This window comes from Sceloporus occidentalis, unplaced genomic scaffold (assembly GCF_023333645.1).
Source record: "Sceloporus occidentalis isolate IW3139 unplaced genomic scaffold, rSceOcc1.0.p SCAF_45, whole genome shotgun sequence".
Taxonomy (NCBI): domain Eukaryota; kingdom Metazoa; phylum Chordata; class Lepidosauria; order Squamata; family Phrynosomatidae; genus Sceloporus; species Sceloporus occidentalis.
The window spans coordinates 122310-139549 of record NW_028317025.1 but is presented as its reverse complement, the minus strand read 5'-3'; the positions used below and the strand labels follow the sequence as shown (position 1 = coordinate 139549).

At 37.0% G+C, this 17240-nt stretch overlaps 1 protein-coding gene across 1 annotated transcript; it reads right to left on the bottom strand.

Annotated features, from left to right (window-relative positions):
* Positions 1-2731: 2731 nt before the first annotated feature.
* Positions 2732-16859, bottom strand: LOC149289399 (ras-related protein Rab-8A). The gene is made up of 8 exons (XM_089490496.1): positions 16736-16859; positions 11326-11386; positions 9663-9723; positions 7308-7385; positions 6857-6946; positions 6116-6181; positions 5821-5871; positions 2732-2824 (listed from the first exon to the last, which is right to left on the bottom strand). The coding sequence occupies exons 1-8, from the start codon at positions 16857-16859 to the stop codon at positions 2732-2734; spliced, it is 624 nt and encodes a 207-aa protein (XP_089346622.1).
* Between the last annotated feature and the right edge of the window lie 381 nt (positions 16860-17240).

The following is a 17240-nucleotide window of genomic DNA, read 5'->3' as shown; positions in this document are numbered from 1 at the left end:
ACAAAGCAGGTTATTACAGACATCCAGCAGAACATTTAAAGTTTTGATCATACCAAATGAAAAAAACATTTATATATATATATATATATATATATATATATATATATATAGATAGATATATATATAGATATATATATATATATATATATATATATATATGTAGAAATACTGCAGAGGCCATCCTAGTCAGTTGGTTTTAAAAGGGAGTTCCTGCTTTACTTTATTTTTCGGAATATCAAAGGATTACACTATCCCTTGTAATAATTTGCATAATCTTGTTAAGTGTAAAACTGAAAGTGATTAGTTGAACAGAAAAGTCATTGAAGGTATAATTCTACAATTTGACAGGAACTGAACTAAAAAAGACGACAAGAGAAAAAACAGGGCCATTTCAACAAGTAACATGGTATTCAACATCCACAAATCTACGTTAATAGTCAGGCGTTACGTAAACTTAATTGTAGAACATAAATTCAGGGTTTGGTATGAAACGGGTTCCTGAAAAAGTGATCTTTCCACCATAGCAACTGATGTAGGATTCCTATAGTTGGGACCATTACATCTATTTCTATGGTAACAAGACCACTTTTGAAATGTTTTCATAAAAAAAAGATTATGTGTTAAGAGCTGTGTGTCATATGGTTCTCGAATTTGTTTAAACAAATATCAATATACCCGAACTTCCAAAATACAGCTTCATCAAGCGGATCATTAAGTTTACCTGACCATTTTGAGTCACCCAGAATAATCCCTAAAATAGTAATTTTAATGGACAATGATCTATACAAATAAGATACAAAATATATATATATAGTGGAGTGTTTTCAAGTTAATTCTGCTAATTATTTCAATGTATATGGCTGTTTCTCTTTATTACCAAACCTTTATTTACTATTTGTAAACAAAACAGAGTCAGTCATCATCAATGGCTTTATGAAAACTTAATCCCACCCCTTTTTTTTTTTTGCACGACCATTAACCTTCTAAGAAACATAGTTCTGAATAAAGGACGTCACAACCCACATTAATTGTTCTGGAAGGTTGAAAATTCCTGGTCTACAGCACACCGACATTTAGGAAAAAAAAGGAGAACATACGTTAATACTACAGAATAGACGTGTATAAGAGTATAGAGTATAGTATGGAGATATTCTGCGTTCAGTACATTTAGCCTTTGCAGTTTAAGATGATGCTCTTGTTATACTCTATTGGAGATCTTTTATAAATTTACAAAGATTTCCAAAGACTACAATTTGAAACAATCACAGAATGCTTTTTCCTGGAAAGAGATCTCTTCCGTTGAGTATGAATACCAGCAGAAAATCTCTAGATTTGTGTTCTCATTTTTAGGAATGCCCCCTAAAGCTAGACTGGTCCTTTAAAAAAATCAGAGGCAATGTACAGAGTGCAAATAGATGTCGGTCCTATACAAACCATTCCAAACCAAATCAGATGTTGCATGATTTGTCATTAGTTCCAAAAAGTGAATTTAGCTACAATGTTTTTGAGCAAGCGCTACGGAATGCAATCTAGCTTTTCATTACGGCTCATACAGAGTCTTAGCTGGAACGTGGAGTAAAATCTGCTAGAACCCGGAGGATTACACAGTGCCATTGGAGGAGTCAGTTATATATATACACACACCTCCATCGGAGACTGTCAGAACTCATCTTCAACACATTAAGCAACAGGGAAAGGGACATGGAAAGGATGTCTGTTTATAGTCTTTCCTTTTGATAAACCAGTTGAGGGGCATACACGGTATGGTACTAACTCTGTTTTTCCTGAGTATAGCATAGAATATCCGACACCCTCGCACAAATGAAACATCTCCAAATGATATCCCCATATTAAACGGACTTGTCACTGTAAGTTCTGTTCTGTTTCCCAGATAAACAGGTTCTTCCTTGCAGTTAATTCCGCTACGTTTTGTCTGGCTAATTTGACTACTTGCAAGCTGGCATTAAACAATGGAATGTAAAATAAAATGACTCACCTTGTTGGAACGGTTTCTACTTTCGTGTAGAAAATAGTTCTCGCATTCATGCTTAACTACAACCCTCGGCAAGTATGCATTTAGAAGACAACTACACTGGAAAGGCATGAATAGACCTGACAAAAGTCATTGCTATCAGCTTACAATCTCCTTTATATTTATATATAATATATATCTTTATATTACAGAAATGTAGAATCTACTCTTTAATTTAAAGCAAAAAAGGAATTTATTTTGGTGTCTACCAATATCTTTGATATGAAGAGGAAGACTTGTTTTGGAATGTAATTGAAAGGTGCATATATAGATACATGCATGTCTGCTTGTGTGGATGTATAGTAATATACAATGCACACACTGTGTACAGATTATTATGTATGTACCCAAGTCTAACGGTACAGAATATTTTGGTTAACAAAAACGATGTCTAAATCAAAATATGGTTCTGAATGAATATGTGGATCTTTAAATTAAAGAAGAAAAAAAAAAATCCGATGGGTCAAATGGTTATAGTTGGCCAAACAGAATGACAAAATAACAAACCCAATGAAGAAATGTACAAATTCAGAACTGCTAGAAGAAACAGTTACTAAGGTAGACAGTGCCCGTCACGCTCAGAATGCCGGAGAGTGACAGCTGGTGGTTTAAGGTGTTGCATCTGCAAAGACTATGGGAATTCCAATACAGGCACAGTTCAGTTAGTTGGAGTGCACAACTCCATTAAGGCGATGTTCCTCACAGAAGGACACATCTGAAGAAACTGCTTTTCTTTTGTTGGTCTGGGGTGATTTTGACTCCTTGGTTGCTCCCCTGAGGACTATTCCCCTCCTAAAAAAAGAAAGTATAAAAAGGTCAGCATGCCAACAGACTTCAAAAACTGCAAAAGCCTCTCCACAACGGTCGCATGGTTTAGTGGTGCAGCATGTCAGACTAGGTGGGGCAAATGGTTCTTATTAGCCGTCACATTCTATGTCATTCTAGATTTAAACTGAAGCAGGACATTTTTAATAGAGCAAATCTGTTTCACTAGCTGCAGTTTTACTCAACGCCAAGCAGTGTTTCATTGATATGCTGCTTGCAGTCTGAAAACCCACCATATGGCATCTGTCAGCAGCACAAGGTTAAGGGTTGGACCCTCTATTATGTTTAGACACCTGTGCTGGTGCAGAAGAAGAACTGCCTCTGAGATGCGCACACGTAAAAAGCTAAATGAGAAAAATCTTAGTGTTGTGCAATAAGGAAGATTGTCCAGCAGGAGGAGCACACCACTCTGTGGCTATTGTTCTTCTCCTTAACCCCTTGACTGCTAACGACGGCATGGTGCCGTGGCTAGCAGTCCCAGTCAGGTGCTAACAACGGCACCATGCCGTCGCTAGCACTACCCTACCTTGATGGAGGTCTGTGGACCCCCATCACCACCTACCCCGGCGATCTGCCCCTCATGTTGAAGGGCATCACTGGGACCACCCGATCCGGCCGGTAATGACGCGATGATGTCACCGCGCAAATTTATTGAAAACTGACAATTGTCAGTTAAAGAGGTATGGGGGCATGCTGCTTGGATGCCTGTATCTCAGGCATCTAAGCAGCTACAGACCCCCAACATATGCTTGTGAAAAAAGAATAAAAAATATTAAGTTAGTTAAAAAAATAAAAATGTACAAAAAAAGTAAAAAAAATGATTTGGGGGTCTCTAAAGGCAGATAAATAAAGATCAAAATTGCCTAGAGACCCCCAAATTAAATTATCTAAGCATAAACTAGTTTAACTTTAAAAAAAAAAAAAAAAGCCAATGTTACCACAGTGATCATATAGCTATGAAAAAGTCACATTCCCTTTTTAAAAATGGCCGATACTAAAATTTAGCCAATGAATGGTAGAGGAAGGCAATTTTTGAAATCCTGATGAACTGCAAATATTATTAAAATCAGCTATTTAGCCTGTGCGGTACGTGAGTAACCATCTCATCCCTGGAGCGCCTTGCGTTTTTACTGCAAAACATATTTTTGCTGTAAAAGTGATTTTTTTTTCTCCCTTTACCATCATTTCTTTGGGATTGTAAGGGGAAAGAATGGTGTGTGCTTCTGTGAGTGAATGTATGGAAAGTATGGTGTGTGCTTCTGCAAGTGAATGGAGATATGAAAGGCGTGTGAATGGTCAGTAATTAGGGTTGAAGCCTTGACGTGGCATTACTGCTCACGTAAAAAGTTAAATTATGGCACAAAAAGTACATATTTGCAAAAACTACACCCCTTGGCGCATCAAATGAGGGGCTGCATGTGTTTCTAGTACAAACCTGGAGTGCGCATGGTTTTTTCTAGCCAAAGCAACATATTCCATCATTATTTGTGCACTCAACTTTTGTCCTAGAAATACATGTAACCCCTCATTTGAAGCTCCAAGGGGTGTAGTTTCTTGAAATGTGTACTTTATGTACCCTAATTTAACTTCCCAGATGTCTAGACCACTTTAACTTCAGATATGGCAGATTGGAGAATCTTGTTAAAAAATTGTCTTAAAATATTTAGGGGTGATGCCTGCATTTAGACAGCTCTAGACAGCTGGGAAGTTAAATTATGGTACATAAAGTATATATTTTCAGAAACTACACCCCTTGGCGCATCAAATGAGGGGCTGCATGTATTCGTAGCACAAGACTGGAGTGCGCAAGACATAAATGAACTTGTCGCTTTTAATTTAATTTTTTTTTTATTTTTAGAAGTGTGATATTCACTTATTTGTTGTGCACATCAGATTTGTGATACAAATACAACTAAGACCTCATTTGCTGCAGCTGGGGGTGTAGTTTATAAAAATATATAGTTTTGTTGGCCTATTTTAACATCCCGGGCAGCTAGAGCTGTTTAATTGACGGCAGCCATGCATTAAATTTAAAGATGTCTTTTGTGATACTCTAATAAATTTAACTTTTAGCTATAAAATATTAGAAAAACACAGTCTACTGTTCTCAATTTCTGCTTATTTTAGACCGGTTACCTACTACAAATATTTAGCAACACAGCTTTTGATATTAGAGTTTAGAAAAATAACATTACGAACTAGTTTTTATTGAGTCGGAAGTGAAAAATTACACTTTTTTCGCATTTTTGGCTTTATTTTTCAAACGTAATGAGACACACACATATAATGGAATATTTGGAATCTGCTGGGTGTGCTGAAAAAAACAATAAATGGTTTGTATAGTTTATTCCCGAGAAATTTATTTCTAAACGCGTTTAAACGTGAGATGCACCAAAATGCCGAAAACCAGTTTAGCACCAGGGTGGGAAATGAGGGTGTACAGATTATTGGTTAGGGATGAGAACATACTTTCTAGGGATATCCATATGTTTACTACCCAGGGGTGATCTAAAACTCTTCAAAAAAGAGACAGTCCACATTGGACCAGCCCACTGGCAGAGGCAGGAACGGGTCATATAATGTGATGTTGTGTTAACCCAGTGGTAAAAGCGAGGCCCAAGTTGGGGGGGGCGAGCATGTATGTAACTGTTAGCTTGCGCATGTAAATTTGTTTAAAACGGGAGAGTGTGCAAATGTGTGTGCCACTTGACTTTACCTGCCTTGAGCCATAAGGTGCAAGTTTTCATATCTATTTTATATGCATCTATTATGCACATGTATAGATGTCATCTAGAGAAATGTTATAGGTAAGTTTTATATAAATTGGATTGTGTTAATAAATGATTAAACAAAAAGGTGGGGTCCCATAATAAAAATTGTGAAATTTTATTAAACATCAAATAGAAAGCCAAAAAACAAACTTTCCTGTAAAGCACTGCACACATTTGTAAAGGGGTGCTTACCATTTTCTTGTCCATTTTTGCTTTGATGTCTCTTGCCAATGTAAAAAATGCCTGTGAATAAAAAAAAGTTTTAGTATTTAAGTATTTTGTTTAATTTTTAGAATAAATAGTTGAAATTTGTGGACTCTTTCCAATCACGATTTGTTGTGCTCGTCACATCTGCTATGAAGATTGTTAGGCAACTTTCATTTCATCGGCTACTTACTTAGTACTCTTTTTTTGGTGCAATTATTAATCGAGGACACACATATATGACTGTCAAAGAGAAGAGGGGTTTAAGGGATCTCATACTTACATTTTCGACATTGATATTTGCTTTTGCACTAGTCTCCATGAACTTTATTCCATACTCTAGAGCCAACTGAAAAAGAAAAAAAGATGTAACATAACATCAGCTGAGGCTGGTTCATCTATCTAAGGTTTGCTAGTAGATTATTTTCATAGAAAAGGACTGGGAAACCTTCCTTAAAATAAGTTTATGCCGTTATGAAGATATTGTGGCTTAAACATGCATTGACTTATTTATTAGAGAAGCAAAAGCCTTTATAGGGACATTTAAGCTGGCATATACACTTTAATGCATACAACAGCTGAGGGCTCTCATTCTATTTCCATTGTGTTCCATTTGCGAATGCATAGGATTATGAATAACCTCCCCCCTATTTTACAATTGTCCCCTTTGCCTGCCCTCCAGCAACCAATTAGTGTCGAGAATCGTCATACCAGAGGAGGGCAGTTGCAGACCAACTACTACTTCAGGTGCATTTTAAAACATTCACAGAGTACTCTAATATGCATTCTTCCCTCATAGGACTGCAAGGTTCTCTACCTAAACTGTTCTCGAAGAAGAAGTGTACTGTCACAAACACCACCAAGTGCATAATACATTACTGGAACGGGCTTTTTTTTTTTTATTTTTTTTTAACCAGCACTTAAAAAATGTTTACCAAACGTGTGACTTTTTCTTCTAACATGTAACTTTATAAACAAATAAATAAATATAAAAAATGCTCATCAAGATGAAATTGCCCCTTACCTTTTCACCCTTCTCTTTGGAAACTTGACGTTTTTCATTGACATCACATTTGTTGCCCAGGATCATTTTCTCAACATCGGCTGATGCATGCTGCAAAATAGTTGTTCAGTACAGACTGAGGCAAGGAAACACTGTACAGCATATGCATTCTACCAATGTAACTTAGAAAACGGTCTTGCTTTCAGCACTAATATATATATATATATATAAAGAAATCAGTGTTAGCACAAGAACTTGGCTTGGCTACAGTGCCATCCACATCATAGTCTACTGTTCAATCCGTCCTTTTCCATTCACTTTTAGACATTTTCTCCATACTTTCTCTGATATGGATTCTCAACATTTGCTGTTCTAATACTTAAAAATAAACACATAAAATAAATCTTTGCATAAAAAAAAAAAAAAAAAAAAGGATCTGCACAGGTTACCAGGATACATTTCAGATACAAACCTCTTCGATATTTCGGATCCAGTTCTTTATGTTGTCAAAGGATTTCTCATTGGTAATATCATATACCAGCATAATGCCCTAAAAACAAACATTAGTTATACACCGAACAACATAGGAAATGAAATACGGAATTACTAGAGAGCTATTACCAACATACTGGGAATTAACATCAAACCACCAGGACCTTTAAGTAAGTAATTCATACATAATGTGCTTTTTTTTTTTAGTCCTTTAAGATCTTCATTTAATTGTAGCTTTAACATAAAGAACAGAGGCCACATATTGCCAAACGGCTTCATTGAAAGGGCATCTGGTGTCATCAGCCTGTGCACAGGGAACTTTTCCAACACACAGGTAGGATGAACAGTGGTTTAGTTATCCAGGAGATGAAACTATATACACTGAACAGCCATAAGATTATGACCACCTCCCTAATATTGAGTAAGCACCCCTTTTGCCACCCAAACAGCCCTAACCCATCGAGGCATAGACTCCACTAGACCTCTGAAAGCTTCCTGTGGTATCTGGTGCCAAGACGTTAGCAGCAGATCCTTTAAGTCCTGTAAGTTGCGAGGTGGGGTCTCCATGGATGCATCCTCGTGCCGTGTGTTCTCCAGGTAAGCGACGTACACGCACCCGGCCAGCCACATGATGTAAAAGAAAAGAGAGTCATCAGACCTGGCCACCTTCTTCCATTGCTCAGTGGTTCAGTTCTTATGCTCGTGTGCCCATTGTAGGCGCTGTCAGCAGTGGACAGGCGTCGGCATGGGTACCCTGACTGGTCTGCAGCTACACGCAACAAACTGAGATGCAACGTATGTTCTGACAACCTATCAGTATTAACCTTTTTAGCAATTTGTGCTACAGTAGCTCGTCTGTTGGATTTGACCACAAGGGCCAGCCTTCGCCGTCCACATGCGAGCCTCTGCCTCCCATGACCCTGTCGCTGGTTCACCGCTTTTCCTTCCTTGGACCACTTTTGATACTGACCACTGCAGACCGGGAACACCCCGCAAGTGCAGCAGTTTTGCAGATGCTCTCTCCCAGTCGTCTAGCCATCACAATTTGGCTCATGTCAAAGTTGCTCAGGACACACTTGCCCATTTGTACATCAACTTTGAGGACACTTGCTGTCTAATATATTCCACCCACTGACAGGTGCCAAGATAAGAAGATTTACAATGTTATTCACTTCACCTGACATTGGTCATAATGTTATGGCTGATTGGTTTATACACACACATTATTTATAACCAGCATTTATAGAAGTGAAGGACAGTTGACTCATATGTCAATTTAAGTTAAATACAAAGATTTAAATAATATATCTGCAATACAAAATTGACTTTTGCCAATATGCTGAAATATATTTGCTTTCTCTAAAGAGTGATACATTTAAACACATCAATTTGCTCAACAAGATCCTGAGAATTATACATCTATAATGCTTCGATATGAACATACTCATTTAGCGAACAAAATCTTGTGTATTATATACTTCGGACAAAGCTCAGTTTCATCCATAAGATGTCACTAGATATATACTGAAGGAAAAAAGAAACAGATCCAACCATATTTTTCCTTGTTGATGTTCCCTATGCCCTAAAAACAGACTTTGATGTTTTAAAATGCTTGTGTTGCTTAGCAACAGAACACTGTCCTTCAACTATAGACCTGTCCTGTCCACTGTGTCACGACATGCAACCCACCTACAACACCCTCACTTACCTCATATGAAGAACTAGCAGAGCTCCACATATGTTAATATACAAAGTCAGAATTATTACAACACATGCATATTTTTTTTCTGTTCTTTCTCCTCTCTTCAGCTGCTAACCTGAATTGACTATACTAGACCCATTTAAACCAAGAGGTTGTTATTTAATTCACCATAAATTCACATGTTTGTGTTTAGAGCATACACAAAAATAGCAAGTTGAGCATAAAAGAAAATCAATTAAAAAAGGATTCAAATATTTAATGTAAAATCTATTAATATTAAAATGAAAAGATAAAATCAATTCATTAAGATCCTTGAGTACAGTAATAACCCATTATGTTTTTTATTATAAGGTATTTGGATGCCTGTAATTGGTATTATTTAGCTTTTAACTGTTTTTTGAGGTCTTTGGGATCTTTCAACCAGATAGTTCCTATTATAATGGTGTCACAAAGTGCCTCTACACATTCTGCCAGCCTCCCCACTTTATCTAAAGAGTATGCACATCAGTTTGGCCGTTTCGCTACATATTTTCAGCAATTGTGGGTATCCCCATGCATAATACTTTGCATGGCTTTTTGTGACAAGCAATGTTAAAACCCCAAGTCTGAAGAGCCCTGTACTACAGAACCTACCATTGCTCCACGGTAATATGCAGTGGTGATTGTTCGAAACCTCTCTTGTCCAGCTGTATCCCTGAAAAAGTTAAGAAAAAAATAAATAGGAAGGAACAGTAAATAAACTTTAAATTGGCAGCTATCCATAAGTTTATTTGCCACAATAAAGACAGCTAATCTGCATTGATCTATAATTATTTGCCATCATTATAAGGGTTATAGGTTTAAGGTATCACTTATAGTATTTTTTAATGTTCTATAGTACTTTTTAACATGCTTTTATAATTTGAATTAAAACAAAAACAGTATTGGACAAGGAAAGGGAAACACACCTTGTGCACACAATGCAACTTGAACCATGTTAAAATAGTTAGCTAAAAGGGTGTAGGTAAAGAAAATCAATCACTCCCAAGGACCAAACAATATGGGATGTTGGCAATTTCACCATTCCGTTGCTTAGTATGGCAAAATGCATTTTTCTATTTTGTTCCAGTATCACTTGTTATTTATATTTTGATTCTGGTTTTAAACATCAAAAAAAGTTCAAATTCAAGTTCAAACACATGTTATGTGACACAGTAGTCACAATCAAGTAACACAATAGGTAAGCTGAACAATTCACGTATATGTTCATATTTACTTATGTGTTTAAAACCTTCAGTCAGATGGCCTTCCGGAGGAAGTATCAGCAATGTGTATATTGATACGCACTTTAACATGTGCATGTTTGCTCAACACCATTACAGAGCAGAATTCTGGAACAAGGGGATCTAAAGTAATTAATTGGAAAAATAGGAACCTCTGTATAAACACATTAGTTCAGGTCCGAGCATAGATATACTTGTTGGTTCATTCAGATTCTTAATAGTGGTTTCTAAAGCAAACACTCTCCAAGGGTATTGTCCCCACCACAATCTACTCATGTCCCTGGTAAGCAGCTCTGTGGTTTTGTTCTGGTTTTTCCAATATATTTTTAAAACGAAAAGCCCTCTGCAGGAAATCCAGAGGCTGTGGGGTATAGTATTTTTTTTCAAGCCACATAAAAATGACATGGCTGTTCTTTTCACAGTTGACATACTCTAAAAGCTATAATTTCTCTCCCAAATCATAGTAGCCCTTAATGTCAGTTGCTTTGCACATAACTATGAAGAAAAGTCGTTATTGGATCGGTGTATTTTTTTTTTTATGCATTTTTAGTTTTCCATTGAAGAAAGACTTTTCCCGAGTCCTTACCTTCAGATCTCTTAATCCACCTAAACAATTGTAATATTTTAATTATATTTTCTGAATTAGTTTAATTATTCTGAATACAATCTTAAAAACATGGTTTTTATTTTGCTGAGAAGGTAGCAGATGAATAGAAAACCTTCCATCAGAAGTGATAAATTAGAGACCAATACAGCGAGAGGATTTAAACACGCATAGGAAAAACAATTGACACTATTAAACAACTGTAATTAACAAATTATGAAAAAAAAATCTTTAAAAATGCTTATATTTTTTTTATAAACCTACTCATGTATGTCCTTATGGGTTAGTCTGATTTGCATGAGGTTTCTGGTTGGATAAAGGGACATATAACAAAGCAGTCCATATGTGTATTCTTGGGATAGAGTAAAAGGCATTATAACCCAAAATATATTTCTTGATTGCATCATGTGATATTATAACAAAAGCTTACCATATCTGTAGTTTAATTCTTTTTCCGTCTAATTCTATAGTTCTGATTTTAAAGTCAATACCTGTGATTGAAGAAATAAATGGATAAAATGTTTTTGTAAATACATCATATAATTGTTTAACAGTAAACTTTATTTGAAGACTTAAGTAAATTTAGTGGACTAATTTATCTCAGTAAAACAGAGTTTAGTGGCAAAATCTGCTTAACACATTACAAGAGATATGTCACCTTCTCAAATTCAACATTTAAATGTTTGGCACAGGAAATATGCAATGGAGCTTAGAGGTTCAAGCAAGCTATACATGGTTTAAAATGTGTATATTATGGGTGCAGCTGTCCATTGGAACTACGTAGAACCCCAAAACAAGAAAGGAAGGTTTTGAAAAATACTTATCTTGCAAATGAAATGAAGCAACTGTCTTTACAGTGTCATCAAAATAATTTCCTGTTCAAAAGAGTAACTTATAAATTCTGCTCCCCAGGCAAGTTTTCTGAACAGCATCACACCCATATCCAGTGGAAAAGATGACCCGAGTTCCTGGATCCTAATCAATGGCACTCCGCTGTGAGCTGGACATCAGTCCTCTACTCTATGCCTAGTCATTCTTCAGTACAAGCACTGAAATTATTCCTCAGAGCTAATATTTCATACAACTATAAATGACCTACCAATACCAAACCTAATACATGACAGGTCACAGTCAAACCTTCTACGAAGGTCTAAACCTGTACAAATCACAGCCTGTAAAATTCTTGGTGGTGGGAATAGACCTCTCAGTTAGTATGGTGCTGTGGACATAATGAAAACAGGATGTTACACACAACCCATTTGTTTCGGCCAAGCAGCATGTTGGCTTTGTGAAGTTGAAACCTTTTCACTCAATGATTTCACCATGTTCCATCACAGCTCTTGAATACAATGAAATTGGCCCACCTAACAAATGGTCCTCCACTGTTACATAATAGAGCATTTTCCACAAATTCCTGACTTGAAAGCAGTGGGCAAAGAAGATCCACTAGACTTTCCATAGAGCATCTTGAAGGCAAAGCTTTGTGATTTCAATAAAACTAGGACCCTGCTGACATCACTCCATGCATGAAACTTTAACATTCCCAGAGCTGCTTATCTCCAGGTAAGTCCGCCACTAACTCTGGTCCAGTCAGTATTATCAAAGCCTCCACCAAAACAGGGTCTGTATGCATGGGAAGGTGGCACGCACACACAGTCTGATGGACCAGGGTAGAGCACGCCACAAGGTGTATGCAGCACAATGAGCGTCTATTAGCAAGGAGTTGTGAGCTTTAATGCAAAAGTCTGAGAAGCAAGCTCCATATAATTAAAAGCAGGGTATATAGCATGTGACTGAAAATGAGGAACACTCATTATTTTTATACATTCACACGTCAGTTTCCATAGCTAATCTTACTCGATGTGTCTAATACTTACTAATGCTGCTACAAAAAGAAATACTCCAGTCCTATTTTCCTGTTAAATGCATATTGGAGTCCATAAGGACCCCCAACACACATTTAACTTCTCCCTTTGCTGTCCTTGCTGAAAGTATGCTTCTTCCGTATGCTCAGTACAATCCCATTCTAGTCAGAGACACAGTATCAGATCATATGTATGCTATCTGAATGCTAATGTTTGTAAGCAGGGCTCTCTCCACCTAATGTATCGGGTTGTCTTAGTCTGTCAATTCTCGTCTTGTCATACCCCTTAAATATATGTATTGTATTAAGCGCTGCGTAGACTGTTGGTGCTATATTAAATAACTACTACTACTAATAATGTTTTGCTAGCATATACGTGTTACTGAGCATGTGCAAGAAGTTCACATACTTATGTTTCTTGGTTCCAAAAGAAGCAGCTGGGGAGGGTGTAAGTCCCATGTTCTAACTTCAGTTACTAAACAATGCACGTTCCAGTCTGCATGCAGTAAAATGTATTGGAATCCATACAAAATTGACTTCAACATGCATTAATAAAAATACAAATGGAACTAGACTGTTTTAATGTGTCTTAAAGCACAAATAGCTTTTGCATATTACTAAAGACTTTCAATAAAGTATAATTTTCAGTTTCATACAGTACATGAAACTTTGTCTGTCCTCAAGCCAGCAGCTTCCAAAGCTTGTCTCTGAGACAGGCTTAATTTTTTCCCCAAAATTACTGCATTCCCTGAAACTGTGCACTCTCTAATATTTGTTCTTTGCACATAGGCTAGCAAGTTGCTGCTCGCTATTGCATTGCAACTTCTCTTAGCCTAACACCCTTGCTGACAATGCAGCTAAAGAGGAAGCAAGCAGACCTTTCCATCCGTTCTATCAACATTAAATAATCCGCGAGATACAATGGCAGCGTGAGGTACCCTGATCATGATATAGGGGTTTTAACGGATTCTGTTGTTGCCTGTCAAGCCCACCACTCAACAGTTACATCTACGCTTCTATCAAATAACCACAAGATTTAAAAACTATGCTCAACTGAATGATAAAAACTGTTGGTGCTAACAGCATATATAATATATAATTATCTGTAGTTCCAAAATGGGGCAGTCACGGCCATTTTGTTTCTTTTTGCGTTAAGTGGCACAAAGTACCTTAAAGGACCATCTCTGGCTACTTTCTCTAAAAGAATGGCTGAGCTGGACTTCTAAAATGCATAGCTCAAGCGGCGAGATGACCTTCAAGAAGTCTCACTAATTTAAATATGTTAAGCAGTTCTTTTGGGAGAAAATAGAGCCAATTGTTCCTTTAATAGAAGAAGAAAAAAAAAAGTGCTTTTTTTTTTTTAAGAAACAAAAAAAAAAAAAGTGTGATTTCATGCTTAACTACTTGTACATATTTATACATACAAAGTTTCTGGATTACCACTATGTGAAGGAGAAAAGACCACAGTGAATAACTTTGAATACACATAGGGAACTCTATTATTTGCAGATAAAAAGGAAAGCTCTTCTGCAGAATTCTGATAAAAATCCCCTCTTTTTCCAACAGAAACAAAATGTACTTTAAATACAGGGAAATCATGAACAACACGAGGGCAGAAACTAGCAAATCCTATAATTTATGTTCTGTGATTACAAGTTTCCACTAGTCTGGGGCTGAAGAAAAATAATCACTTAAAGGTAAATTCCTATCAACTTTCTTAATGTTCTTGGCTATTATGACATAACTTTTATGCTTTCTCTGTAGCAGCATTATTTTTACACAATCGTATATACACACTGTAGGCCTCCAGGAAGTTGGAATTCAGCAGATGATGACATCAGAACAAGTAGCCTTTGTGTGATGTAATAAGGGTTAGTGATATGCTGTGTCACTAGATTGGCCTGGACAACAATATTGGTACATTTCGCTGTCGAGGCACAGTTTCTGACACAAGACATCTTTCTGATTTTCAGTTGCAGAAAAATACCAATGCTGGTGTTATTACTATGTACCATCAAAAGAAATGCCACACACTGAAGGAACAACTTGTGAATCAAAATTGAGAACCAGGAAGTAGAGGACAAAATGTTATATGCAAGTAGTTTAACTATAGTTTAAATACAAAAAACCACCCAGCACGTATTGGTTTGTCTTCTTTGTGTAAATGCAGAAGAATGTCTTTTGTGACATACTCCTGCAAATATGGCTGGTCTGCCCTACTTGAAAGCTTTTTGCCTTGACATGTAATAAGTCGTAACTTAGGTTAGTGATGCAATGATTAATACATCACATAATACAGCCTAGAATAAACATAAAGTATGCTAATTTCATATAGTACTTTTATTTTTAAATATATTTTGTATACCACATTACAGCAAACCTCTGGGCTTGCTGTTATAGGCAGGTCTGTAATTTGTTCTTACCTGAGCATCAGCTTATGATAAGATCCAGAAAGACCGGCCCTTCTGAGGATTACACTTTAGCAGTGGTTGCTCCTGAAGCATGATCCAATTTTGAAATACAATCGCGTTCCATGGGCCACTCTATTAGCCGGCACACACGTAAGACATTTGCTTAGCGATTATCAGCTAATAGAACAGCATTTAGTAAAGGTAGTTCTGAAACATTAACAAGGGTTTGTCTACCTTAAAATATCAGCAACATCTACGATTAATTATCACGTGTTTATAAAACATTACACAACAGATGATCTATATTGGTTTTTAGCAGCAAACAATTGTTGCAATGCATATGCAGACTGAGGAGTTAAAGTCCAGAGCACTCAATAAGTACCAGTGTTTATTATACAATGTGTCCATATACAGTGATATTTTGGAACATATTTACAGAGTGCTCTGGTTATTGTTAGATAGAAAAATAAATTGAGTACCAAATGTGCTGTTTTATTGTGCATTCTGCTATTGTGATGCCTCTAGATTGTAAGATCATTTGAGCAGGGCCCTCCTCACCTGTTGTCTCTGCAAGTCAGTTTGTTATGTTACATACTACTTATGTCCTGTCCACCCATTGTACAGCGCTACAGAATTTGATGGTGCTATATAAAAAAATAATAATAATATTAGATTTACTGATTTTGCAGTATCTCGAACAAATTAAGGAGTATGAAGGTCCTAGATTTTTTTGAGGTGCCAGAAAGGCGGTATTACACATAGATTAATCTAACATACAAAAAAAAACAAGGCGCCATCAGGGATGTTCTCCTAAGCCTGGATGTTTTGGGTTGATAAAAGACAGGCCGAAGTGATGGAGCATGGCCATGGAGAAGAGCAGGAGAAGTAGAGTAGAGCGTATGAAACCAATATCTGGACTGAAGGATAGAAACCATAAAGCAATAAGCAAATCCTAAAATAATGGCAGATATGAGTAAGCATTTTCCAAGTAAGCAGCCTGGTAGAAAGCGCATTGGAAGAGAGGAGAATAATATATTGGTATAACTGTTTTATCCTTTGAGTTCCATGAACACGATAGCAAGACTACCAAAGTCCAGCAGACAAGTCACAGCGCATCTGATTAGGAATTCCACATCTACACTACTTCTAATGCCTTTGGTGATTTAAAGTCAGGTATTTCAGCCTGTTAAAAAAAATGTTCATGTGTACATGTATGAATGCTTCAGGGCAAACATAAAGAAGCACACTTTGAGAAATCTACTGAAATACTAACTAGGCTTATACTAAGACATTAAGCATTTGCTCTTTATAAACACAGGTGAAATGAACCCATGAATAAACGCCACAGCATGCTTTTAAAAGGCAGCTTCTGGACATCTAGCTATGATGGAGAAAATATCTGTTAATGTATAATGGCGACAGAAAGTTGTAAAAGTACAGCAGAACATGAAAACTATGGAAAAGCCCTGGACAGGGTATGTTCACGTACACACAGACATGTATGTGTCATACATACACACACACTCCTGAACGTCTCCCACTAGTTGCTCTCAGCGCTCTCTTACCTATGGTGGATATAAAGGTGGAGTTGAAAGCATCCTCTGAGAACCTGAATAATACGCAAGTCTTCCCGACTCCAGAATCTCCGATTAGAAGCAGTTTAAACAAATAATCGTAAGTCTTCGCCATATTAAAAACTACTATACAGGAAATACCAGTACGAGAACACTATTGGCTGTTGCTTGCATCACTCTAAACGTAGGTAACTGTCGATTGGTAGTTAATCGCTCTAACGTCATCATAAACCCGCCCATCTCCAGGGGACCCCCCTCGGCCGAGCCCAGCGTAAAGTTTATCTGGCTATGCGACCGAGTCAAATTGAGAGCTGTAAAATGATTGGTTGGTTGTACGTCAGAGTTGCCGCTTCTTATTGGCTGCCAGGCGTCCGAAGTGGAAAGACTGTAAAATGTCACAGGGGTTATCATTAGAAGGTTTAGTCACACAGTGCAAAGGCCGGCGGGAAACTGGAAGCGTGCAGTCGGTTTACGGTTTTCTGTAACGAGCTCACAT

Bases quoted from the DNA above. Each gene is read 5' to 3' on its own strand.
- LOC149289399 (XM_089490496.1), bottom strand. From the start codon at position 16,859: ATGGCGAAGACTTACGATTATTTGTTTAAACTGCTTCTAATCGGAGAT. The intron at 9,724-11,325 runs GTAAGCTTTTGT...TAACTTTTTCAG, and splicing joins AGAATTAAACTACAGATATG to GGATACAGCTGGACAAGAGA. The intron at 2,825-5,820 runs GTAAGCACCCCT...TTCTTTTTTTAG, and splicing joins CAAAAATGGACAAGAAAATG to GAGGGGAATAGTCCTCAGGG.